Here is a 25,671-nt window from a genome sequence, read left to right as displayed (position 1 = left end):
ATACATTGCCATTGTTATATACTGGACTTGCTAGTTCCTAGGGCGGCACAACCATACGCCGCTCTTCGGTCATTCAGACAACCAGAAGGGTGTACGGGCAGTATCACAAATGAAAGGAGCTTACAACACTGACCTGGAAACTTGTTCCAGGCATAATTTGTGATTTCTGAGTTGTGACGTACCCAAACTACAAGCATAAAAAAAACGAACAGTACCCATTGCTAGTAGATCCAAAGTAAAAAAAAACACACAGGCAACGTTATTACCACATTACAAAAGAAAGAAGTCAAGATCACATTGCCGCATTGAATGACTGCAATTGCATTTCAAGTTGCAAGCGGTCGACATACATTTTAACATTTGGCGGTCATCGTTCAGACGGAAACAAGACAAAATCAACCACATATCCCATGCTGAATACAACACCTTCGAACAAACCACACTGAAAAAATAGTGGGGGCTGGGCAGTATTCATCTGTTAGATGCCGTAGCCTACATGGTTACATCCAAAATGTAGAGGCACCTGCATCAAATCACATTTTGCACGGCCAAGGGAGCCGGCAGTTGGCAGAAAGACGAACAAAAAAAAAATAGACATTGCACTGAACAAATATCGAGTGCAAAAAGACTAAACAAATCAAACCCAATAAGGAGAGGAGAGAAGACCGCCACCACTGCAAGAACTAAGACACCTATGGAGTGTGTACATGTCTGCGTGTTTGTTAGGTTGCTGAAGGAGCTTCTTTTTCCTCAGCTGCAACTGATGCATCTTGTTGGTCAGCTGTAGCTGCAGCAGCTTCCTTTTCTTTGTCTAGAGATACAACTGCTGAGAGCCAATCTGAAGCTGGGGCTCCAATTTCAGGCTCCACTTGCCCATGCACATTCAGAGGAGCGACAGATATCTGTAGGTTGTAAAGTGGGGTAAATACTAAGCCATTTGAAATGGACACAAACACAGACATGAGAGAGCACACTCACAAATCCATTCTCCATAGCTCTCAAATCGATATCTTCATTTAAATCTTCATGTTGCTTCTCAACAAACTGCATTTTGATGTAACAAGAGAAGAAAATAGTTCTCAGAACGCTTTGAGGATACCACACATGTGCCAAGGAACATGCTCTAGGCTCTCACAAAGAATCAACAGCAGAACACTAGTCAAAGAGGAGGCTTGAAGAACCAACAGTGTGATATTTGCCATGTCAAATTGACTGGAAAGTGTAATTACCTCAGCACGGAATAACTTCTTCACTACTTCACGAACCTCTTGTTTACCAGCAGCTGCAACAGACTCAACTTCGACTGTCTTTCGCTGAGCACTAACTCTACGTGCAGCTCCCTGAAGATGAAAACAAAAATCAATTAAAGAATGTGCAGGTGAGGACATAAAAATTGCCATGCATAAAGGAATGTCTTCTTACTGCTGCAGATGCATCCTTCCCAAGCTGCGCCAGCTGAATACCGAGGCTTTGATGCATGCCCATGAAGTGAACAGCAGATGAAGGTCTGCTTGTTGAAACAGCTTGCCAACTTTGAGCAGGACTATATTCACTCTGTTTGGTCAACTTGAAACCCTGGCATCAGAACAGACATAAAATTCAACAGTAATTAGATGTGAAGGGAGAACATAAATTACATCAGTTTTTCTATAACAGTTGTCCAAAAAGAATGCAAATAAACTCAATATAAATTAAAAAGTGATGCACAATTATGTTCACAAATCATAATTGGCTTTCAATTAATTAGGTTGACATGCCTTGCTGATAATTGAATAACCTTATGATTCGCATATTCTTATGAAAAAAGGTTGAGGAATATTGTAGTGCCTGTGGATAAGCTGCTAAGGTAATCGTACAGGGCAAAGCATTCTGTACAGCTCAGCAGTCAAAGTCAAGCTATGAGCCTATAACACATAAAGGCAGCAATTCACCCACTGGAACACAACAGAAAATAAAATGGCACTCAAGGAAGTTCAGAGCCAAGGTGTCAGATAGTTCCACATGATTATTTGGACATTAAGTCGTCAAAAGAAATGAGCTAAGTACTGGTGACGAAACATAAATAAAAATATATCTACATTTTTTTATAAGGAGGTCTCAATTGGCTAAACAAGGCAGCCTCACTGTAGTTTATTGAATTCTTAACCCTTGAATCACATGCCAGGTGTAGAAGCAGATGCCTAAGAGATGGCCAGACACTTTCAGAGATTTTTTTGTCTGACATGACAAAGAGCTACTAAGGCCAGTCTCAATGGGAGTTTCATGAGCATTTAATCCCATGCCACATCAGCAAAACTGCTGACTTGGCAGGTTATTTATGAGGAGAGAGGAGAGGGGAGTTTCATCCCCATGAAACCCACTTGGCACAGTTACCAAGTCCCATGAAATCCAATGAAACTTGCATTGAGCATGTTATGGTTTCATGGCATGACACATTTGGTCATAGGACAACGCAAAAATTAAATGATTTAGGCTATCTATGGAACTGTACAATGAAACTATGCACTGAGAGTGACAGTTTCATTTCGTTGAAAAGCTGACATCGCACTCTTGGTAATAATGCGATGAAACCATGCACTAAGACTGGCCTAACATTCTACATTAGTATTTAGTAATGTGGAATCTCATTTATTTGCCCATAAACTAACATCCTGAGGAAACTGAAGTAGATGCTCTTAATTGATCTTATAACTGCGAAATTTATTGCTCTAATATTTGGTCGCAATAGTGTGGTCCATATATGCTTTCAACAAAGTCTTGAAGTCAAATCGTTTCAAAAGAGACTTTAAGTAAAATGACCAAATAAGTTCATGTAACCCCTAGAGTTGTGGTATTATCACTCTGAAGTGGAGTTTAAGTTCCGAGTATCATTGAGAAAACGACCTTGTTTGCCGATGGTGCGCTTGGAACCCCGATATTCAGTAGGCACCCTTTGAGGAAAGCTCCTTTCTCAATGTCAGCCAAGGCAGCATTTATCAATGGCAAACAGGCCTGAGCTGCATCCTTGAAGTCACTGTCTTTGCTTTCATCCTTCTTCCTAGTCACATATACCCATCGTGTATAATTAGCATGTACCAATCATATTAATGATGCATAAAATTTTGAAATATAAATTCAATACAAGTAGAGAGGCATGCTCACCAATTCAATGAGATCACAATTGAAGGCACCCCATACACTAAGGCCTCCCTTGCAGCGGCAATGGCAGAAGAGTGGAACCTACAGAGTTCTGCAATGAATTAATAACACAATATAAAAATAAAACAGACAATAAATGGACCATTTCTGAAACAAGGGCATACATCTCATATCCACAATTAGGTCCCGCGTTAATACCACTGATCACCTGTATGAACCAAAAAAATGTTATGGTTTAAACAACAAATCAAATTACCCTCAAAGATAACAATGCTAAAGAATAAACAAGCCCACTACCAAAGCAGGCGCTGACCAAGGAAACAGCCTCCCAGATAATGCCAACGAGACGCAGTCAACCGGTGTGCCTAAGTTACCAATGCTCAAGGTCAGCAGAGATATAATATTGGGATCATGGGGGCTCAGGAATAGCGTGATCCAGAATGCGCACAGATGAATGAATGGCCCTCACCGGATATCTCAAAGGCTTTAGCCCCCGTGAAATCCACGGATGTTGCAGTGATGGTCTCACGGATGGTAACTGAGTGGCCACAGGCTGGCTTGTCCCTTCAAATCAACAAAGGGTCCCAAATTAGTTCAGCTCTATAATCACAGGGCGACAAAATTACTGTTTCTACAAGCTCGCAACAAATCCAATGGAAGCAAACGATATTTCGCGGCCACGAGAGCAATGTAAGGGTCAATTAAGAAGCCGGGGGGTCGGATTGGGGTACATACGATTCGGGGGCGCACACGTGGACGTCGCAGCGGCCGCCGGCAACGAGGGCGTCGACGAGAGCCGCGAGACCAGCCGACCGGATCCCCCCCGCGCAGGTCAACAGAACAACGGGCCTCGCCGGCGCTCCATCGTCCGGCGAGGCATCGGTAGCCTCCGCCGCTGGGGCCTCCGCCTCCGCCTCCCCGGCTGCGGCGGCGGTGCTGACCTCCTCCGGCGGGGGCGGGCGGCGCGCGGCCAGCACGGACTGGAGGTTGGAGACGAGCGCGGACGGGAGAGGGTTTCGCTTGGGAGCGTCCTCACCGGAGGTCGACTCCATCGGCTTCGGCCGCCGGAGAGGTCGTTTGTCGCCTTGTCGGGGATGGCGTGGGGGAGGAGGGGAAGAGGGAGGGAGAGGTGTACGGACGAAGGAAGGAGGCGGAAGGGTGGTGGAGGAGGTGGGGAATGGAGATGGACTGAAATAGCGAAATGGGCTGGGCGCGCATTCTTTATGGATTTCAAGACCGGGCCCGCTTTACGTGTAGGAGGCTCCCTTTTCTCTGACCTGCTACACAGATTTGGGGAAAAGTTGAGTGCAGGTTCAGCGAAATGCGCCAAATTAACTTGTCGTCATTTGGTACTAATCGTCTATTTTGGAACTTGGATTGGATATACTAAACCCACTTTCAGTAGAACTATTACTGATGGCATCCTATGATTTGGGAACGTTGGCATTAGCTAGAGGGTCTTTCTTTGACCTCAGAGTCAAAGATCCTCACCTTTTACCGATCAATCTAGCCGGAGTAGGTAAGCTCGATTGCAGTGTCGGTTTGGTTGACCATGAACGGTCTTTTGCCGTACGTTTGTATAACAGAATAGAGGCGCTTTACGGCTGGGACAAGTCATTTGAAAACTGGAAGGAAATGTGTTTATAACCTGTGAAATCCATGATAAAAAGAAATGTGTAGCAGGGAGTGGGGACATGGGGTTTGCGCATGCGCAAAAGTCTTGAGATCAAATTCATGTGCATTCACAAAGATATTAAAGGCGTGTCCCCCGTTCCGGGCATTTACGACGCCCTGCGCGCGAGTGGGGTGCTACCATTCCGTTCCGTTCCGGCAACGTTGATGCAGCGCCCGAATGAAAAAGAAAACCGCTGATGCATGATGCATCCGTTCGTCAAACTAAAATATTGCCAACGGCGACGAGAGCGACGAGGAGAGGCACGCACGAAGGGGACGCTATCGCGCAGCACAGCTCCATCCGTATGCCCCTCGACCTCGATGGCAGAAGAATAATGGGGTACTAGTGTACTACGTGGGCTGAGTGGGGGCGCACGCATTGTACGTGCGGATCGCATAATTGGGATTCGGGAGCCAGCCGACGCGCACGGCGGTGGTCGCGCCGGGGCAGGGCAGCGCCATGTGACCCCTTTTCAGAACCTCATGTGAGGCCAGAGGCCGGCCGGGCTAGCACCTAGCAGAGCTGCTGCGGCTGGGCACCGCCTCACTGGTAAAATCGATCGGTCCTCGCGGGGTCGTGGGCACGCACCCAGGACCTATGGTCTATGGATCGGGGCGGCTGACTCGCGTCGGATCTGCCGGCCGCGCGCGAGGAAAAGAAAGGCTATTCCGAGGCCTGGCTCGAGGGGGGCGGCGCCGGCGCGTCGTCAAGTCGTCTCGTTTGAATGGCGCCCGACGACGCTGCCTCTGCAGGACGAGGACCATGCGCGGTTGGCGGCTTGTGGGCGCGCACGAGCTCACGCTCGGTCCCGGACCTAATCCACGCGGTTCCCACTCCGTTCGGTTTTGTATAGCCTGCCCCTGCCGTATAGCACATCGCACTTTTAGAAGGTGCAAGGCATCATCATTTGGAAGCATGAAGTCATGAAGATCAGGGACGGTTAACGCGTAGCGAGAACGAGCAGGTGCTGATGATCGCAGCTGCATGCTGAAATGATGAGATTTGGCCGAAGTTGCCGTCCAAATATTCCGTTCCAATTATCTTACAATTCTTTTCAGTTATCTTAGATGTGCGCTGGGTCCAGTGTCCTCGTGCTCTCCTTCTCGTCCTCGAGCTGCTGGTGTGCCACGCTCAATAATGAGACGTGTCAGGCAATTGGCATTTACTAGGTCGGTACTGTAGCTTGTACTCCTCCTCCTCTCATGGTACAACCGAACAGTGAATCCTACTCCCCTCCTCGAGCAAAGCATTACGAAGGTTGTAGCAGTTATCGCGCCCGTACGCACGTGAACTCATCACCAGTTTGTTTCCAGAATCCCAAGCTATTATTAGGCGCTCCCGTGATTAGCCAATCGGCGCCTGCTTTCAAGGCCGACCAATGGAACTATAGCCAATTGAACAGGGGAGCCTGCAGGCTGGCGACGGATCGGAGACATCTCGCGTGCACACATCAAATCGACGCCTTCAAAGCCAACGCCGAGCGAGACCTGACCTGCAGAGCCCGGCAGGCGCGCGCCGTACGCACGTCGTCGTCGTTGGAGGTTGCTGCTGTCCGAGACATGGCGAGGGCGGCGGCGGCTGTGGCGGTGCTCGCCGTGGTGGCTCTGGCTCTGGCGCTGCGCGCGGAGGCCGGGCAGAACTGCATCTGCGAGTGCATGAAGCTGTGCGCGCGGGCCAAGATCCCGAGCATGGACCGGCAGTGCTCCGGCAAGTGCCGGGAGAACGCCTGCACCAAGAGCTGCGAGGAGGCCTGTACGCTCAAGGGCTACCCCAAGCTGCCCAACGAGGGCATCCCCACCTGCGAGGTGGAGCCGCTCACCCCCGACGAGACGCACATGCTGCACTGATCCATCAATTCATCGATGTCGACCGCCGCGACGCGCCGGCACCACTCGCTCGCTCGTTCGTTCGTTTCATCAATCCTGTGTCGTCCCGTGGCGTGTGATGAGATGTGATCTATCGATCGATGCTTCCCGTGGCTTTGTCGATCCGTGATCTGTGTTGCTTTCTTCGGTTTGTACGTGTACGTCCCCCGTGAATGCATGGTTCTGTACTGCACGCTGCGCTCGTTGTCTCGGACATTCGATGCCAACACATGCAGGCGACGGGTACGCACAGTTCCCAGCTGTCTGCCATGCGCCCATGTGTGTGCCAGTCAGTAGTGTGTTCCGTATATGGGCTCCTGGCCTGCTGGGCCGTAGGGAAAACCCGAGTACAGCCCAGGAGACGATTGTTTTTTTTAATGCCAAGAGACGGTTGTTCGGCCCGTAACATCGAAACCAAGCAAAATCGGTCCACAAAAAGGACGACGGCCAGCACGCACTTTCTCCCCGCGGCCCGTGGGCGCCCGGGCGGCGGTCGCGCGTCACTCGCGTCGTCGACTCGTCGTCGTCACGGGTAGATCGCGTGGCTGGCCGGCCGGATGGGCGCCGGCACGAGCGGCTGCGTGCAGTGTGCGTACCTGATCCGATCCAATCGGCCAAACCCAGTGACAGACACACTCTCCATTTGTGAAGGAAGTGGCAACCTTGTGCTACTGTGTGCAAGGGACATCTCGCGACCGATCGGCACGGCGCTCTCTTAACACGTACTTAGGCTCGTGGCACTGGGCCACCTCTTTCAAAGGCAGACATGCTGTCGACTGTGCAATCCGCGCTGATGAAATTTGCACAGCTGTGGAAGAATCCTGGCTTTTACCTAAAACAAGCGTACTACTTGCTCTCGGCAGTGGAAAAGATGCGCTTGCCCTGCCTCGTATGCCCATTTGATTCATTCAACTTTGGTGAGAAAAGTTGAGATATTTCCTGGCTTTTTGGCAGCAGTCCTGTGTGCGGAATAAGGGGTTAGAGAAAACCCATCAGTTTACGTTGAGCCATTTTTTTATATTTTTTTTAATATTGCAACCATAGATTTTCGATGTTGCAGCTATTTTGTTTTAATGTTGTAACTGATTGTCTAATTATTAGTGGGTATTTATTATGGTGTTGCTGTAGCCTTTAGATTTAAAACGTATGATGATGCATGCGTCCGATGGGAGTTGCTCTGCCGGACGTCCGGACGCTAGTAAGAGCGTGAATCTAAACACCCATAAGGATAAATCCCCATTTCAGACCATTATAAAATAAACTAACAACATATGGGTGCACCATGTGCACATGTACCTACTAGGTCAGGTGCAATTTTGATCTGGCCATCACTAGGTCAGTAATTAAGCAAAGACTTGTGGAACATTCTTCCAAGGATGTTCAGAGTTCAGCGGAAATTAAAGTATATTGAAAAAAGAGGTGCATGGTGTCAATCACTCAATCATCATAGGCATATGCGAGAGTAAAAGAGAGGTACAATTTCATGAATAAGAATCTCAGCTCATGTTCAGTAACATGTACACACACTACATATAGCTGTAAATAAAGAAGTTTCAGAGTAGTTCCTCCTTGGCACATGACTGACGCCCACTTATATCTACTTACCATCCCTACACATTATATATGTAAACATATATATTTACAAGTAACTTATGTGATCACTGGTTTTGCTACCCTGAGAAGCTTAACAGTATAATTATTTTATAAATTATGTAGTATATCTCTGATGCTGCCGCGTGCTTGATCAATCCATGCATCTATCGAAGCAATAAACGCTAAGAATCTAATTAAGATGCATTCAAGGGATCCAGCAATGAGCCTGCATGCCGGTGTTCGCCGAGAAGCTGTCGACGGACGAGGCGCTGACCGCCGACGTCGACGACGACCCCAGGATGGCTTCCATAAAGTCCATCACGGGGCCCATGGCCGGATCGGCCGCGAGCGTTCCCGTGCCGCCCTTCGGTTCAAGGAACACCGGGAGGCTCCGGACGGCGGCGGCGGCGCCCTCTTGCTGAGCCAGGAGATCAGCTGGCTTGCACTGGTTCGCCGCGACGCCGGCGACGCCGCTCTCCGGCGGCGGGAACGCGTCGGCGGCGCGGCAAAGCTTGATGAACTCCCCGTCGACGGCGTACTCGTGGAGGCCGTCCCCACCGCCGTGGACGCCGTTGTTGCCGGGGAGGAAGAGCGGCTGGGAGACAAAGTCGGCCCACGCCGCGGCGGGGTTGTGCAGCATGGGAGGAGGAGACTGCGCGCTCACCGTGGCTGCTTGGGCCGATGCATTGTCCGCCCCGCTTAGCGGTGCGCATCCGGCGACCGCGATGCCCTGTCCTGCTCCATCCAGAATGTTGTAGTACAGGTCTGCAGCTAGCATTTGCAGCAGAAACCGCGAGTTAAAAGTTGTGCTCCGCCACATGCATGATTGGTGTCAGTCTATGTTTCTTCAGAAAAAAAAATCGGGGTCAGTCTGTCCAGACTAACTTGTTCTATCCAAAGAGGAAACAGTTTTTCTTGGATCGGAAAAGAGGAATCGATTGAGGCCAAAGAATTTCACACCACACATAAAAGCAAAGGGAGGATAGGTGCGTGGGAGGAGCTATAAAATGTACTAAGCTCTTATGAACGAACAACTGTAAAATGTAATTGGACGAACGCAGGATTTTACCTGTCGAGGGTAGGGATGTTACCTGGGTGAAGGCTGCCCACAGCCTGGGAGATGAGCTTCTTCTTGATGGTGGAGTTCCAGAAGTTCTTCACCTCGTTGTCCGTTCGACCAGGCAGGTGCTTGGCGATCTGGGCCCACCTGCAGTGCAGTAAAGCCAAAGCGGCACACATTTAGCTATCTCCATCTTGCCATTCGCGTCGCTTTCCTTGTCCAAAGCAAGTTAATGTGATTGTGCATTACTCGTATATAGGCGGTTGCATGCACAGATAAGCTACTATCATGTAGGAAAAAGTTGCAGGGTCACATGAATGTATGCCTAGTTGATTTGCGTGGCTGGCCGGCGGCGAGGCCAATGATCTTACCTGTTGCCAAGAACCCTGTGGAGGTCGACGATGAGGGCCTCCTCCTGCTGCGAGAAGCTCCCCCTCTTGAGGTCCGGCCTCAGGTAGTTGATCCACCTCAGCCTGCAGCTCTTGCCGCACCGCTGCAGCCCTGCATGCATCCAACCACGCACCCGAATGAAGAAGTGAAGCACGCACACTGAGGAGAGTGAACACTGAACCGAAAATTTTCTTCCTTTGCTAGATATGATGAAATGTGTGTCTGCATCTGGGCGGTGTCAGCGGTCAGCCTACAGACACGGCGCACTGCACATACCTGCTTGTCTCGGGACCGAGCTCCAGCAGCCATGGCCGTGAGTGGTGATGTACTTGACGAGCTTCTCGTCTTCCTCCGGCGACCACAGGCCCCTCCGGACCTTCTGCTTGTTGCAGCAGGAGTGGTGCCCCATCTCTCCCTCCGCTCTCTCTCTCTCTCCCACTGCACCACCGGCCTGCTGCCCAGCACACAGGGAATGAAATGGAGGGGCCGGAACCAGAACCACTCGAGCTTATAAAGAAGAGGAGAGGAGACTAGGAGAGGAGAGGAGAGGAGAGGAGAGGAGAGGGCGAGCAGCTAGTACACTGACTGCAGCATGCCAAATGCATCGATGCATCCAAGGGCAGGCAGGGTAAAAGCGTGGGCAGGAAAAGTCGGGCCAAACCTGTGCATGCGGTTGGAGCCCTAGCTAGCGGCTAGGCGGCTAGCTAACCCCTCTAGGCGCGTGAGCAGCCATGTTACGGGCTCTCTCTAGCTTACCCCAAATGTGAGTGGCCGAACCGAGGACTTCATGGCTAAGGGAGAGGGAGGGAGAGAGCTGGACGGGGGCGGAGTCCGGTGGCCGGTGGCCGGTGGCCGGGAGGGCACCCCGGTAATCTCGCGCCGCGGCGTTTTTATGAGAGAAGACTTGTGGGACGGGGCTCGGCACCGATGCCTGGCTGGTTTTAGGAAACCCCTCTCCTGTGCACTGTGCAGTGGTGTGCGTGATAGGCCGCATCCGATGCCTGTGTGTACTGTGCAGTGTGGCGAGTGTGTACGTGTTTGTTGCTTTGCATGCGTGCGCGAGAGAGATTTCACCGCTTTATCGGCACGGCCATAAGTGCCGGCAGCTAGCTTTCTTCAAACCGGAGAGCTACATGGCAGTGCAGCTACCATCTAGACTAGTATCAATTCGTGGAGCTAATGGCGACCGATGTGCTCTGATCAATCGCGTCTATATTTGGATTCCAGCCCTAAATAGCCCAGATGCTTTTGGCACATTTATTGTTCTTACTTACCGTGCCCTCTGCAGAAAGACAGAACCCCAAGGGCTTTGACTTTCTACGGGCTGGAGTGCTGCACGGGGAGCCCCACCGCAGCCGTTCGATCATGATCTGGATCACCACGATCACATGACTACGTACTAATCTGATTATGTTGTTTTATATTTTACATGTGAAAAGAATCATCGTACGTAAACGACCACCACAGGTTTCTGGTTTGGAATCTTCACTACAGTAGTGCACAGTGCAGTATTTGCCAGAGAGAAAGACAAGAGTGACAAGAACTGCAAAGGTCATGCATATGCACGTACGTGCTGGAGGACCTAATTTAGGTAGCTTCCCTAAAAAGATTGTGTAGCAATTAAGCCGAGTAGGTAGCCTTCCGTGTTTGTCTCTGCGACCCTGTGTTCAACAAAGCTTCCTGGAATACTAAGCATGCATGCATATACAAAAGCTACAATATATACATATATGAAAGATGAAAGATGAGAATTCTGTGAATTGAATGGGTTCATCTTGATGACGCCATGTTTGCAGCCAGTTCTTGGTTCATCATTTGCGTCTTCCCTGCATTGTTTCGTTCCAAAAATATGCATCTCACATCCGAAAAGAAAAGTCAAAAAAATCAGTGAGGATGCAAGAGCATACTACTAGCTTTATATAGCAGTGCCGTGTGTGCGTGTGACGTACGCAATCGAGGAAAAAGAGAGAGTCGTAAATCGCCAGAGAGCTAAAAACATGCACAGATCTGGGGACACACTTCATCCTGTCGATCTGGCACACACCCACTGTCGACATGCCATCGTAATTGACTCGATCCGGACCCAAGATGAGACCAGCATCCGTTGGCCAAGCCGAGGAGGAGCGACTCGATCGGAGCTAGAGAAGGCGGCATGCATGGGCCATGCAGGGAGATATGTCTAGGAAACACGACAACACGTCGTAGCAGCTGCATCCGCCGTACGTGCACCCGCGCGATCACGGCCTCCCCCCCTCCCCGCGCCGATCTCCCCCGGAGCGAAGCGTGCACCACACGTCCGAGTCCGATCCCATACGGGTATCTCATACTCTCATGTGCACGTCCCTCGCGTGCAATCAATGCGCCGGGCCCCGCGCGACATGTCATATGGCAAGTACTCGTCCCACTGCCCCCTCCTACCCGCCCGCGATCGAGAACGAAAAAGGGTACACAATCCTGTGTACCCCCGCGTACGTACACGTCCCTGCAGCCCGTACATGTGCATGTCGACATGCCGTCTTTTATAAAAGAAAAAATATGTAGGATCGGGGACTAGGAGGAGTATATGTATGTGCAAATGAACAAAAACAAAACGAAATAGGCGTACTGTAGCCAGGAGAAACAGAAACCTGTACAGGCACCTTTCACGGAGCTGTGTGCGTAGTTGCATTTGGGTGCCACATGCACCGGCGATTGTTCACGAGTTGGCGAGGGATTTTCTTCATGTACGTACGCTGAATATAAGCTGTGGTCACGCAGCCAGCTGCGGCACCCCTCATCATGCGTTTGCATCGTCTCTACTTGGTGCTCTGCCTCCTCTGCTTTCTCCCCGCGCGCGTATCCGTGGCGTACGAAAGGGCAAAGACGAGGCCGATGTGATCCCCCAACTGCCGTGCCCATCGATTGTTTCAAGGGCAAGCCTCCTCCTCCTTACAACTTTACCCGTGTGTATGTACATGCTTGTACACTGGCTCTCTGCTGACCTCTCTGCCCCAATGCGAGTAGGTACAGAGCTGCTTATTTGGTGGTTAATTAATTAGTCTCTCTGATAGTATGTTTCTGTGACTTGCGATGGAAGCAAAAAAGGAGAGGGGATAAGCTAAGTGTACGTGCGAGATCGACATGAAGGATGGCACGAGCCACGTAGGAGTCTAGCTAGCAGCTAGGGTATGCATATCCGGTACGTACTCATGGTGCTCCTCCATGGAGTGACAAGCGTCCAGGCCTCCGAAACGGCAGTACGTAGAAACCGCTCAACCTAGGGGCCGGAGCTCTCGCTGCACTTGCAAGCCAAGCTACGTACGGGAGTGAAATGCTGATAGCTACTATATACGCCCAAGACATTTAAAACAAATGTACATTGTATGCAAAGGCGGCACACGCGCGCTGATCGAGTGACCACCCAGCTGTTCGTTATGGCTCGAGAGCTCGCACCTTTCCATTGGCCTTTTTATTTTTGTGCGTGTGCGTGTCAGCGTGTGTGTGCACACACTGTGCAGTGAACTAACACAAGAGCATGTGTACAAACTTCTTGTGTGTGATTCACTCCACCTCGAGCTCCAGAGCACCTATCCGTGCGTGTGCCGTGCAGTTGGCGAGCTGACCAGGAGAGAGTTGTTCAGTATGCTAGGACTCAACTACTACTACACCCATGCGAGGTCCAAGGCGAGAAGGATAGGAGTCAGACGTGAGTGGAGTTGATACAGAAAGATCGCTGCAGCATGCATGATTTTCGGTTCCGGCTATGGCTAGCCTTCGCGGCAACTTTGCCAACGAATTTGCAAAAGGGCATATATATTGACCACGGATGCAGCGGGCTGGGGTGATCCCGTACCGGCCCCATCCAAACGAAACGACCAAACCATCATGCAATGTAACCTGCAGCCTGCAGGCATGTCTCTCCCCTGTGCCGTCGCTTCGCTTCAGACTTGAGAGCTTCCATCCAAAATCCACACGTACGTACGGTGTTGAGCGCGGCTTTAACTCGACGATTCGGAGTCTCGTCGTGTCAGCCTGCAGGGACGACGACGTGCCCGGCGACCTACCTTGCCTCTACACTACATGATCTGATAGCTGAATGATCCTGCTGGTCTGGAGATCACACGCTCGTAGACGTGCGTGCGGGTGCTATCGAGTTGTCTAATCCGCCGATAACAGAACTCCGATCGTGCGAACTTCACCGGCCGCGCAGCCGGCGGGTGAAGCGCCGGCCGGCCAAAAGGAACCCGATCGAGCGCGGACGATCGAGTCGCTTTCCGCGAAGTTTTCCCGATCGGTTGACCATCCGAGAGCGAGCGGCACGGACAGCCGATCCGGTCCCCCGCGCCCGCGTGCGTCGCTTTTGAGGGGCCGAGGATCGCCGCTGCCGTTAGCCGGCTACCCGACGCCGGGAACAGGACAAGCCGAATCCCCGTCGTCGATACCGCCGCTCGCGTCGCGTCCCACGCGCGCGGCTGGCCACCCATCGAACGAAATGGCACACAGCAGACACAGTGTACCTAATAATAACGGGGGCCAATGGCATGGCCAGCACAGCCGCCTGTACTTTTCACTGGGGTTGCACTACCGTACGCCCGTCCGATAACTGCCCAGCCTGTTTCACTGGTGTTATTTTTCTGGACGGACCAACAACGGAGGCGGCCGATTCGTGTGGGAGTGGGAGGTATGTTTTTTCTAATATTTCTGTACTGTCAGACAATATTCATTATTCGCTTCTATTTTGAGAAGGACAACTGCATGACCATTCTAGAGCTCGCTTTTGAGCAAATAGTCCTATGGGTATGATATGGTTAGTTTTGCTCGACTGCTTGTGATGATTAGAAAATGTTGAGTTTACTTATGTTAATTGGGATGTAGTTTGCCGACTATATGGTGTACTGGCCTACTGGGTTGAGCCAAGAGTGACTTGGTACCATGGATAAATTAGAAATGTGGATTAGTCACTTTATTCCCTGGGACACAAGTTATCAAGAAGACTGAATGGACTAACTTCAGATGACTTCTATTTGTAAACTCAAAATTCAAGGGACTTAGTTTTTCCCTTTTGCATTTTGGAATTGGAAAACCGTATAAATTGTATGATGTTTTGGATGGCAACATAATTTGTACTGATGTTTGGAGTAACAGCTGATTGGCTCGACTAAATAATTGATAATGCTTGCTTCATTATTGAAGGTTTATACTGCCAAGTGTTGATCAATGACATAATCACATAGCCTGGTTAATTGGCAGTTTCCTGATTAATCAAGCTGTTCCCATCCCTTCATTAAATGGATTATTATGTTCACTATAATTTTAGCTAATTCATGTTTGTGTTTCAAATTGTGGTTGTTTGTCGTGATAGCAAACCGTGAGAAATATCACTGAGTCATTGTAAGAATTTTATATGAAAAAAGTTAACTATATTTGTTTTAGATCAAAACAGTTGGCTACATTTATTAACATTCTAGCAAAGCACTGACCAATAAACAGAAACTGCCATCTTACAAAACCCAACATCAAACCTCTCGTCACTTTTACTGTGGAATTTAGCAGGGAAATCAGCATGGTGCACAACAGCATCCTGGCCATTTTTGCCTTGCCAAGCCTTCACACCCAGTTGTCAGCCTTGTGTGGTCTTCAACGAGAACAACACATCTTGAAAGTGGAATGCTGCCCTCAGACCCAACAGTTACATTACGATCAGTAGAATTGAGTAATACTATTTTTTTTCTTCACCCATATATTCCGCACGGGCAAAAAATAGACCATGAAAATCACTTTATCCTTCTGAGTGATGTATTTCAACGGTTGCTTCCAGTGGCAGTTTCAAATGTGAATATTTTAGCTCTATTGTGCTCCTCTTGGTTGGCTGTCTGCGAGTCCGGACCAGGCCAGCCAGACTTTCACCGTAGGTATTATTGTTGTATATGTAAAGACTGTAGCACTTAAAATCTTTTCCTCTGATGGGCTGCTGCCAATGACACGGAGTTCGACCTCAAACTCTGGAGGATCAATCAATGCAATTGCGCGGCTAGGACCTGTAAGCACCAAATAGGGATCCTGAAAGGTATATCTGGTTTAATACGCCAGCCAAATTTTGCAGTAAACAAGATAAAATGGTACAGATGTGGTAGAGAGGTGCGTTGGGACAAAAAAACAAGTAAAGCTGTAACATACTAATCACATTACTAATAATTTGTTAAAAACAAACATCAGGCAACAAATGTTAAAACAATTAATGTCATATAATCAAATAGAAATGCACTGGGAAAATCGATAACTGAATGGCCTTTGCATAGTGTTTTAAACACCTCACATTAGTCCATTCAAAGAAAATGGTGTAGAAGTCAGTACGATCCTTATATCCAAGACAGTACGTGTTTAAGAACACTTTTGTCCTAACAAAAAGACAGGTTTTACTGCAGTTTGTTTTGTGAATATTAACTCAATCCAACTCACTTAAGATCAAATCAACTAATTGAAACAATGGAGCCCCACTATCTTGGAAATTACAGGAAGCTGAATTGCTGTCGGCTACTGAAACTTAAGACACAAGCAATGATATTACGCCTATGGCTGTTTACACTTTATACAATTGGAAATATAGGCTCTACCATGAAAATGACTGCTCTCTCAATCCAAAATATAAGCACTTATAGGTCTGTCTTAAGTCAAATCTTTTTAACTTTTGACCAATAATATCTATAAAAATAATGAGCAAAGCCTGTAACAAACTGATCGTATTACTAATTTGTTCAAACAAATACCGAGGCAGAAACTGTTAAATCAATGAGTGATATATAACTAAATAGAAATACGCTGAGAAAACAGATCACTGAATAATCTTTGAGTAATGTTTTAAACACCTCATATTGGTCCATGAAAAGAAAACAGTTCAGAACTCAGCAATATCCTTATATCCAAGACGTTTAAAAACTTTTTTGTCCTGATGAAAGATAAGTGTTAATGCAGTTTGTTTTCAGGAAATTAAACGAACTCAACTATAACTTAAAAAAAATCAACCTATTAGATCAATGGAGTCCCCCTATCTAGGAAATTACAGAAAGGTAGCTGCTGAAACTTTAAGACATGTGATCAAGCAACAGTATTATACATATGGCTGTTTACACTTTAGACAATTGGAAATATAAGTCCTAACTTGAAAATGACTTAACAGACGGCGTTAGGTTGTTACTATTATAAAATGAAACTATCACCTAACAACTAAACACATAAAAATTTTATCATTTTCTAATTTCTAGAGAACGAGAATCAATTGACACTGCATGCACGAGTAGACTATAGTAGTGTGATCTTTACCAATAAATTACACAGTTTGCTATCTGAACTAATTCAGTTGGTTGATAACAATCACAGATTGAACACACACACATGATGAACAAAATTTCTTGTTTACTGAAGCTTGCCATAGGTTGTTTGACAAATATTCAAATTTGCAGTTGATGGACATAACAGGATAAAGTAAGGGAGTGCTAGAGAGCAGACTGGCTATCGGGCTCTATGCTATACATACCTCTGCGGTGGGATTTGGCAGTTTTCCTTAGACCGTTGGAACAGTATGTTGCGCTTGTAATCCATCGAGTCCCGCACAGCGACCAGGCCAAAGACACGGAGAGGCCACTCCAGACCCTCCTTGATCTGGGTCACCTTGAGCGAGAAGACCTCCAAGGCGTCGTAGTGCATAGCGCGGAAGGGCGGTCCTGACTCCGTGTAGCGCTTAGGTCCAACTTCCGGTCCGGCTGCAATCGAAAGTTCGAAACAACGGCAGCTCGATTAACAAATTCGTCCGATTTCAGTTCGAATCTTGAAGTTTCGATGAAACCAGATCGAGGGGGAAGGGAATCACGAGAGAGTATACGTACTTGTGGCTTCAAAGGGGCCGTAGAACTCAGAAAAAGCCTCCATCCAATACTTACGGAACCTTTTCAAAATTATGAGCAGCTCTGCCTCCTCGTCTTCAACACGTGGCTTCTTCGTCACCGATCCTTCCTCTCCATGCTGCGCCTCCATCTCCTTCCCGGTGCCGTGATCCTCTTCCGACGAGCCAGGATCATCTCCTCCTTTTCCATTTGACGCGGATTCCATAGCCGCCGCCGCCGCCGCGAAGGATTCCATTTGCCGGTCTATGGGTTGTTCCAGTGGCCTTTGTTGGATCGGTTGGTTTGGTCACTCGGGCAACAACTTGGGCTCCATTCGGCCCATCACAAGTCCGTATGTGTAGCTTGTGTCAAAAATTGAAACGTTATTTGACTTACCCAACCCAACGTTAAAATCCTGGCTACGTCTCTGGTTCGTATGTGCAAATTTCAGCTTCATTGTAGTGCTAAAAATGCCGTATTCATGAACTCGAAAAATGCCTCTCCCCCATTATCAAACACAAAACACGGCATTGTATTAGTGGAAGGACAGCTCAGCTGCAAGCGATGAGAACCCCTATATGCTTAACTCAGTTCCCACTACCGGCAGGCAAACGTTGGCAAGCACGGTCTAGAGAATAGCTAGAAGCACAAGTCCTTCACGCTTGAAAATGTAACTCATAGCTAAGCTGCAAATACGAAACGAAAATGGAACCCCTTTTCTGCAATTACAGTAATCGTTTAATTGACATTACAGGGGAACACAAGCAGAAGACTACAAGTAACGGTTAAGACTAAGCTTCTGTAATCATGTTCATGTCACCAGTCCCCAGATATTAACTCAGTAGCTCCACAGGATCGATTAAATATGCACTTGAAATTCAAAAGGTAAATGAATGGGGAAAATTAGAATGAAATAATATGTCAGGTAGCTGTAACGTGACACAATTAGTACTAGGTAACAGAGTTGCGAACGAGGCTGCTTCATTGGGTTGCCAGTGAGGGCAGCACCTACAAAATGACCCATGTTTAACATCACATAATAACATGACAATCATAGTAACCATCTGAATATAAGTACAAGCAGTATTTAACAGGTAAAACAGTTAGCCTTAGCCAAGTGCAGATAGTAAACAGAAAACACCAAGATAAAGCACTGAATGTTCTCTTCAGTAGGGAGAATTCAGCTATTTCAGTTTTAACAAGACGAATTTGCTACATCTAACACAGATATATAAGCAAACTCACAAACTATTAATAAGAACCAAGTCTACTAATAAAAGGTGTTCACACACCAAATAAGGTCACAGAGGATTCCTGACCATATAGGCATATATGGGTTCTGAAGAGAACATAAAAGCACCAAAACGAAAAGGTACAAACTGATGAGCTTTCCATAGAAATAAGAAGTCGCTAGTCTATTTTTGTTTTCCAATCACAGATCTCAAAAGAAATGTCTTACATATTCAGGCAGACAGTAAAAATATGCAGCAGTACTTCACAATGGAGCAGAAAACAAGTTCTTCTAACCAAGAACGCAAGACTTACAGACACTGTTATAGTGGACGACCCAGTTGCAATAGGTTTTGTTCAGTGTGTTTTTTAACTAAATAGCCTGACAAAAAATGTAATCATGCCACTTGGAAGTGGGGTAACCATGCTAAATCTAATGAGCTGAGCCTAAATGTCAAGGATTATCTTCATAAAAACCTTGATGTAATGGAGGCTCAAGCCAGCAAATAATTGTATCCATCTCTGCGTGCCCGTTGGTATCCCTCTTATCACATGACTACAAATAAGAACAAAACCTAATAACTCTACTTCTTTTTCTTAAGTCAGTTGTTCCTTGGCACACCTTCGCTTCAGCTGTGACATCTTGCACTTGTAAATAGTAGCATCAATATTTAAATCATAGCAGCAAAGTTATTGCCCCTGTCAATACACGGTTCCTTATAAGAACTAGCACATGACCGGACACGTCTGCCACGACTTATGGTTCATGGTAGCGAACTTATTAAAAGACTCCTTTCCTTACCTACAAGACGGTAAAAACGTACTAGTGCAAACTAACAATCGATCTGATAACTACTCCCTCCGTCCCAAATTATAATTTGTTTCGGTTTTTCTAAATCTATAATTTTTGCTATGTATGTAGATATAATATATATCTAAAAAGTTATGAAAAATATCAAAACAAATTGTAATTTGGAACGGAGGGAGCAAGGAATTAAAAATGGAGTAGCTTGCCGAATTATTTTTGAGTTGTGCGCCCCATTCAGTTAAAAAGAGCTTCCAAGGAAATTGGAAAGGAACTGTTTCAAACAGGTGGCCACTCGGCCCACAGCCAGCCCGCTACAGAACGGACCGCCAAAAAGGCCCTCAGCGCCGCTTCCCAAAAGTACCCCCTGAAAGCCCCGATCGAACAGCCACACTTCAGTGTTCAGTCAGAGTCGGGCCATACCAACTGGCACGCGCACAAAGTTATTTACCGTGGCACAAGCCGCGATCCCAACACGGCCAGGCCATCCTCGCGGAGTTTCGTGTGTGACTGTCCCGGCGGCGGCGGCAGCGATGCATCGATCACGGGGTGGCAGCGGCGAGGTGATCTTCACAAGGGAAGATCACGGCACCGAGGAGCAAGAGGAAGAGGAGGAGCAGGATGAAGAGGAAAGGTGTCTGGCGAAGAAGTCAGGCTTAAATGGCGACGAGGAGCTTCTCGTTGTTCTGAAGAGATTTCGCAGGAATTGGACGAGGTCCATGTCCCCCTACGTCGGTCCCGTGGATGCAACAACAAGTACGCCCCCATATTGATCTCGTGATCCTATGGATAGAGTTCCATCGAGAAAGCGAGGAATTTTAGTTAGCTGATGACACATTCCCCGTCTTTATTGCAGCCGAGGACTCTGGACCCATGCTCTACACCGATTCCGGTCCACCTCGCATCGGCGGTATCCCCTACGACGCCATGGAGATTTTCTCCCTCAGGTTGACCCAGATCGAGGGAGGTCTTGAGTGGCCTCTCCATGTCTACGGCTTCGTTGCCGTGCGGGACTCGATGGATTACAAGCGTAACATACTGTTCCACCGCTCCAAGAACAATTGTCAGGTCCTTACTGCAGAGGTATGTAAAAGCCTGAGTCATTGGTTTAACTTATGCTAACAGCTGAAATCTTATGTAAACTAATTTGGATTGCAAGTCGACTACTTGAAGTACTATATAGTTCTGCCATGTATCCGCAACAGTGAATCAAATTTATTTTTGCCCCTAGATTACATTCATTTTCTTATTCAATTTGATGTCAGGAAATAGTTTCATCTGGAGTACTATAATAACATTCATTAATTAAGTCTTTTATATCAAAGATTTTATATTTTCAACGGTCTTAACTGGGATTGGCTGAATCAACTTTCAAAGAGTTCAAATTTCTTTATCTGGCAGAAATTCACTAACCTGGAATTGCCCAGATAGTTTCAAACTTTCAATGTCATTCACAGAATTTATGTTTGGGAAAACTGTCTTGCCAACGATACCCAGATTTGAATCCTTAGCAAACAGGGCACTACAGATTTCTGTACTAGATTTTATTTCATCATATATGCATCTTAAATTACAATTTATTCAGTCTGTTGGACTTATCTGAATTATTCTTGATCACAAATTAAATGCTTTGTTAATAATGCACCACAATATCATATAGTTCGTCCATGAATCCAAACAACAAATGGAATTTATTCTTTATCTAGGTTATATTCATTTTTTTTTGCATTTCTGTGTCATGAAATAGTTTTATGGAGATGGGAAGTTAACATTATTCATTCATTTAGTCATTTGCACGAAGGAGCTCATATTTTCATTGGTGTAAACTGCTATTTACTGAATCAAGTTTGTTGCTTGATCATATGTCTGAAAAATTTCTGTATTTGACAGAATTTACTTGCCTGAAATTTCCTAGATAGTTTTTATACATGAACTGGTTGTGGAACTTTACAAATTGAAGTTGATTGTATTTCTTCTGCCCCGGTGGACTAGTCAGATCGATAAAACAAACTGCAGTAGTTGGTGGGCCATAACTGGTGATTGTCCAATATTTTCATTCATTTGAGAAACAGTAGCGAACGACACAAGAAGTTTGTGCTCTCTGTACATCATGTATGCTAACCATGCTGTCTTGCTCTTTGAAGGATCCCTTTTTGGTCCTTACAGGCCCCAGTCGTGCTATAGCATTGATAGATCCTCCAGAATTTCAGGTTGAACTTTATGTTATTGGTAGAATGCTGCCAGAAGAGAAGGTTTTAAGTGCTCAATATTTTCAATACAACAATATTTGCAATGAAAGGTTTGCTGGGTAGGTTCGGACCCTTAGACGCACAACTAAGCGGCGTAGCACAATAGAGCTAAAATTTGCACACATGTGCATACCATTGGAGGCAACTATTGAAATATATCATTGTGGAGGAAGAAGCAATTTTCATGGACGTTTTTTTGCTCAGATGGACTATATGGATAAGGACGAGATAGTGCTTCTTGATTCTCAGGAGAGCAAAGTAACTATTTTACCCGATGGTCGCATTCTGCTTTCACGTCGTGTTGTTCCTGATGAAGAGGGTGATGAGCTCAGGCTTGGTGCGAGGGCTTCGCAAAGCAGAGTTGGCCGAAATAGTGTTGAAGACGTTGCCAAGTGTCATGCTAAAATACTTGGCAAAAGTGATGGAGAATTCAATGTTGGGTTCTGTCAGATGTCCGTTTCAGTCGCTTGGTCAGTGCTCGTGTAGATGATTGCATTATGCATAGGTCTAGTACGAAGACTCCCTCCGTTCTGTAATATTCCAACTTTCTTGGAGAGTCAAACATTTTATGTTTTACCAAAATTATAGAGAGGAATACAGAGATTTATGGCACCGGATAGATATACTGTGAAAATATATTTAATGAAGAATCTAATAGTACTTATTTGATATAATAAGTGTTAGTACTTTATTGTATAAATTTAGTCAAACTTGAGATACTTTGACTTTCCAAAAAAATTGGAATTACTTTCAATTTGGAATGGAGGGAGTATCCTCTTTATCGTGCCCATGTATTAAATTATAACAATCTGTGTTAGCGTAGCTCGTTTATAAGGTGAGATATCTACTTGTTTCATTTTCAGTTTGCTGTGCTATCACGTAACTACTGCTGAAATGAAGCAACAAGCTCTGGTGGTTGTTTAAGTGAAAGTTTACATCTTGGTACTTCTGCTTAGACGTATCTATCTTCGGTTTTCTTTTTCTATGTTGAATTTCTCGCGTATAACTGTGTAAATGAACAGCTACATTAAATTCAAAGAAGTGGCCAGGACCCGGTCGAGCGTGCTTCCACGCCCGTTTTTGAGCCGAACTTGAGTACCTGGCAGTTACAGGAACTTAAGTGACAGGGCGTAGATGTTTAAGCAAAGGTTCCCGCGTTGGCTGCTTCCTGTTGTAAAGAATGATGCGGACTTTGCTTGTAGGTTATTTCAGTATGGAATCGATGAGCTTTGCGAAAGTGCGATAAAATACAGGAATGCCATACAGTTATTTTATAAATATATATATAAGCAACTAAAGTACTTCATGGCTAGCACAGAAAAGCTTGACAACTAGATTACTTTATGATAGCTCAAAAGATACTTGTTTCTTGATGTCAAATTGTAAATTGTGTAATTTATAACATACACATATGCACCTAAAGAGACTAGGCCAGGACACAGTATAAACTACATGCAGCTCCAACTCCTATGCTCAAGAGCAAATGGTCTTCATTGAGCTGCAACAAACCATCTGAAAATGAATGGTGGTACGTCTATGATTATTTTTAGGCATGCAGTGACGCCCTAACCTGAAAGCCTACGTGGCTATACTCTTATCTTAACAACAGGAAAGTGGTGTGATAAAAATACCTGCTGCTCCTCATGCAAGTCCTCTGCTATATGCCGAACAGCTTGCAGATTGGAAAATAGAGGAAAGCATGTCGAGCAGATGGCCGACCAGAATCCCTGATCAGAAGAAAGCAGGGCATGCAGGCCTGAAGCATTCGTGCCTTTCAATGGTCTGCTCATCTTCAGAACCAGTGATAAAACTGTAGCAACAAATCTGTTTAGTTAATCTTATTTGCTTCATACCTGATATGGTCACCGACCTGCATGCCTGATCAGTGATGGATGATGAAGGCATACTGCACCCTGTTGATTCGCCCAACATAGACATGATGGAAGCAGGCTGTTGAGATCCCATCAGATTCAAATTCAGTGAAACACTGAGGTTTTGGAGCCATGAAATACTGAGGATTTTGTTTTGAGCGATGAAATACTGACCGAGACTGTTCAAAATTTCAGTGTGCTGAATGCACCAAAGCATTTTCCCCTCACACACAGTCACTAGTCACGATTTTGTAAAGGGAATCTGTCGGCCTGGCACATATAACGTGCCGGCTTTCTTTTCTTTCCGTGGGGCCATTTTGGCCCATGAAGCTCAAGAGGCAATTGCGGGCTATTGGCCCAAATAGCTCCAGTCTGTTCGGCTTTGGAGAGGTGCGAGGAGAAAGAGGGCTTCGCAGCACAGATCACAAGATTCAGGTCGGTGCTTCATCCTCTTCGTCGCTCTATTTTGGCGGGTGATTCGTTCCACGGAATTAGGGTTTGGAGTCTGACGATCGCGCGATCGGAACTCATGGAGGACGACGACTGCGACGGCCTTCCAATGTACGTCGAGGAGGACGAGGAGGAGGCGGCGGCGGAGAAGGAGAAGCGTCGGCGTCAGAGCCGGAAGCCGCCGCGGATGAGCGTTACTCCGGAGGAATTGGCGAGGATTGAGTTCAATCAGGCTGTGGCCCGTAAGCTTTACGAGTACGACCCCAAGTTGGGAACCAGCTGCTACACCCGAGCTTGGTTCACCAAGGTCCACATCGACGAAGAGAGTATAACCCTTAACTCCCGACTAAATTCATGCATATGTGGATCCAATCGCGTATTAGCTGTATCTGGTGTAATTTCGTGGTAAACTGGACAGTCCGAGGTTATAGCCACCAACTTGATGGGGTGATGATTCTTTTTGCAAGGTGCTGCTATACCCAGCAGGTTTGGCACACTGTCAGTTCATTCCTAAGCATTCAGAACGCTGCACCGGCGCAGGACGTCTCTCTGATGGACTGGTGGTTACAAAAGAGAGAAGGACTCAATGCTGTCAAAAGAAAAGGTCTTGATTCCACCTTCATGCTGATTTCGTGGCGAATTTGGAAAGAACGCAACGACCTTGTTTTCAATAGATCAACAGAGAAGAATCCTACAGAGCTAGCTCGAGCCATTTCAGAGGTAGCCAATCTCTGGTGCGCGGCCGGTGCCAAGTTCCTCGCCACTTTCAGTTGGCCGGCGTCAGCAAGTTTCATATGAAACTGCTCCCTCCTGTTGGTAGAGTAGTTTACGGTTGTACTGTGCTTTCATGTAGCTATCTTTGATGTTTTTTCTGTGTGGGTGCGCCCGGTAGGCCCGTGATGTAACAAAACGTTATTCCTCTTCTTAATAATACATAGCTCTCCTGCGTATTCTAGAAAAAAGTTTTTGGGTGGGATCTGGCGGTGGTAGCCTGGTAGGTCCTGTTTGATGATTATCCCAGCAACGTGCTGAACCCAACACCAGTAGGATTGATAATTTTACACATGCCTGTTGTAACCCAGGAAGATGGAACCCATAGCACTGGTGACTGCATTCATTGAAAAAGAATTTCAACTTCATTTGTTACTTATCTGCATTGGGAGAAATTCTCCTGCAGTAGCTGCTCTACTGTGTTTGTATATGTTGTTATCAACAAAAGTATTAACTGCTAAAAGGAAGCCTTGTCAGTGTTCAGGTTTGTTGCTTCTTGCCCATTTGAGCCATTTTAAATGCTGCTGACATGCGCGTCAATTGAATTCCATCACCCCGACCACACACTGTTCATTCAAACAATGAGGAGTTTTCCTTGCCTTACCTTATTTCCACGAACACACTGAATATCCAACCTGAGCCCGTCTGTTTTAATCTTCCTCTTGACTTATGAGAACGTAAATCGTTGACTGCTATATCAGTGAATTGTCTATGT

The 25,671-nt window shown here is 46.7% G+C and overlaps 3 protein-coding genes across 4 annotated transcripts; all 3 read right to left on the bottom strand.

Annotated features, from left to right (window-relative positions):
* Positions 1-278: 278 nt before the first annotated feature.
* On the bottom strand, positions 279-4,316 carry LOC101780960 (5'-nucleotidase SurE). Its single transcript, XM_004969658.3, has 10 exons — positions 3,874-4,316; positions 3,608-3,702; positions 3,436-3,503; positions 3,303-3,346; positions 3,142-3,219; positions 2,884-3,037; positions 1,423-1,575; positions 1,230-1,340; positions 979-1,044; positions 279-902 (listed from the first exon to the last, which is right to left on the bottom strand). Exons 1-10 carry the CDS (start codon positions 4,188-4,190, stop codon positions 723-725), a joined length of 1,266 nt encoding a protein of 421 aa, XP_004969715.1. The 5' UTR covers positions 4,191-4,316; the 3' UTR covers positions 279-722.
* Positions 4,317-8,125: 3,809 nt separating this feature from the next.
* Positions 8,126-10,798, bottom strand: LOC101780304 (transcription factor MYB86). 2 transcript variants are annotated; one of them, XM_004969656.4, is made up of 4 exons: positions 9,998-10,798; positions 9,703-9,832; positions 9,363-9,478; positions 8,126-9,042 (listed from the first exon to the last, which is right to left on the bottom strand). In XM_004969656.4, the coding sequence occupies exons 1-4, from the start codon at positions 10,128-10,130 to the stop codon at positions 8,477-8,479; spliced, it is 945 nt and encodes a 314-aa protein (XP_004969713.1). In that variant the 5' UTR covers positions 10,131-10,798; the 3' UTR covers positions 8,126-8,476. The 2 variants fall into 2 exon arrangements, with proteins under 2 accessions (XP_004969713.1, XP_004969714.1); XM_004969657.4 differs by having other exon boundaries at positions 8,126-9,036; positions 9,998-10,797.
* Positions 10,799-15,129: 4,331 nt separating this feature from the next.
* Positions 15,130-17,817, bottom strand: LOC101779889. Its single transcript, XM_004969655.2, has 3 exons — positions 17,584-17,817; positions 17,235-17,460; positions 15,130-15,760 (listed from the first exon to the last, which is right to left on the bottom strand). The coding sequence occupies exons 1-3, from the start codon at positions 17,804-17,806 to the stop codon at positions 15,715-15,717; spliced, it is 495 nt and encodes a 164-aa protein (XP_004969712.2). The 5' UTR covers positions 17,807-17,817; the 3' UTR covers positions 15,130-15,714.
* Between the last annotated feature and the right edge of the window lie 7,854 nt (positions 17,818-25,671).

The sequence above is a fragment of the Setaria italica genome, chromosome V, assembly GCF_000263155.2.
Source record: "Setaria italica strain Yugu1 chromosome V, Setaria_italica_v2.0, whole genome shotgun sequence".
Lineage (NCBI taxonomy): Eukaryota > Viridiplantae > Streptophyta > Magnoliopsida > Poales > Poaceae > Setaria > Setaria italica.
This window is presented reverse-complemented; position numbering and strand designations above follow the sequence as displayed.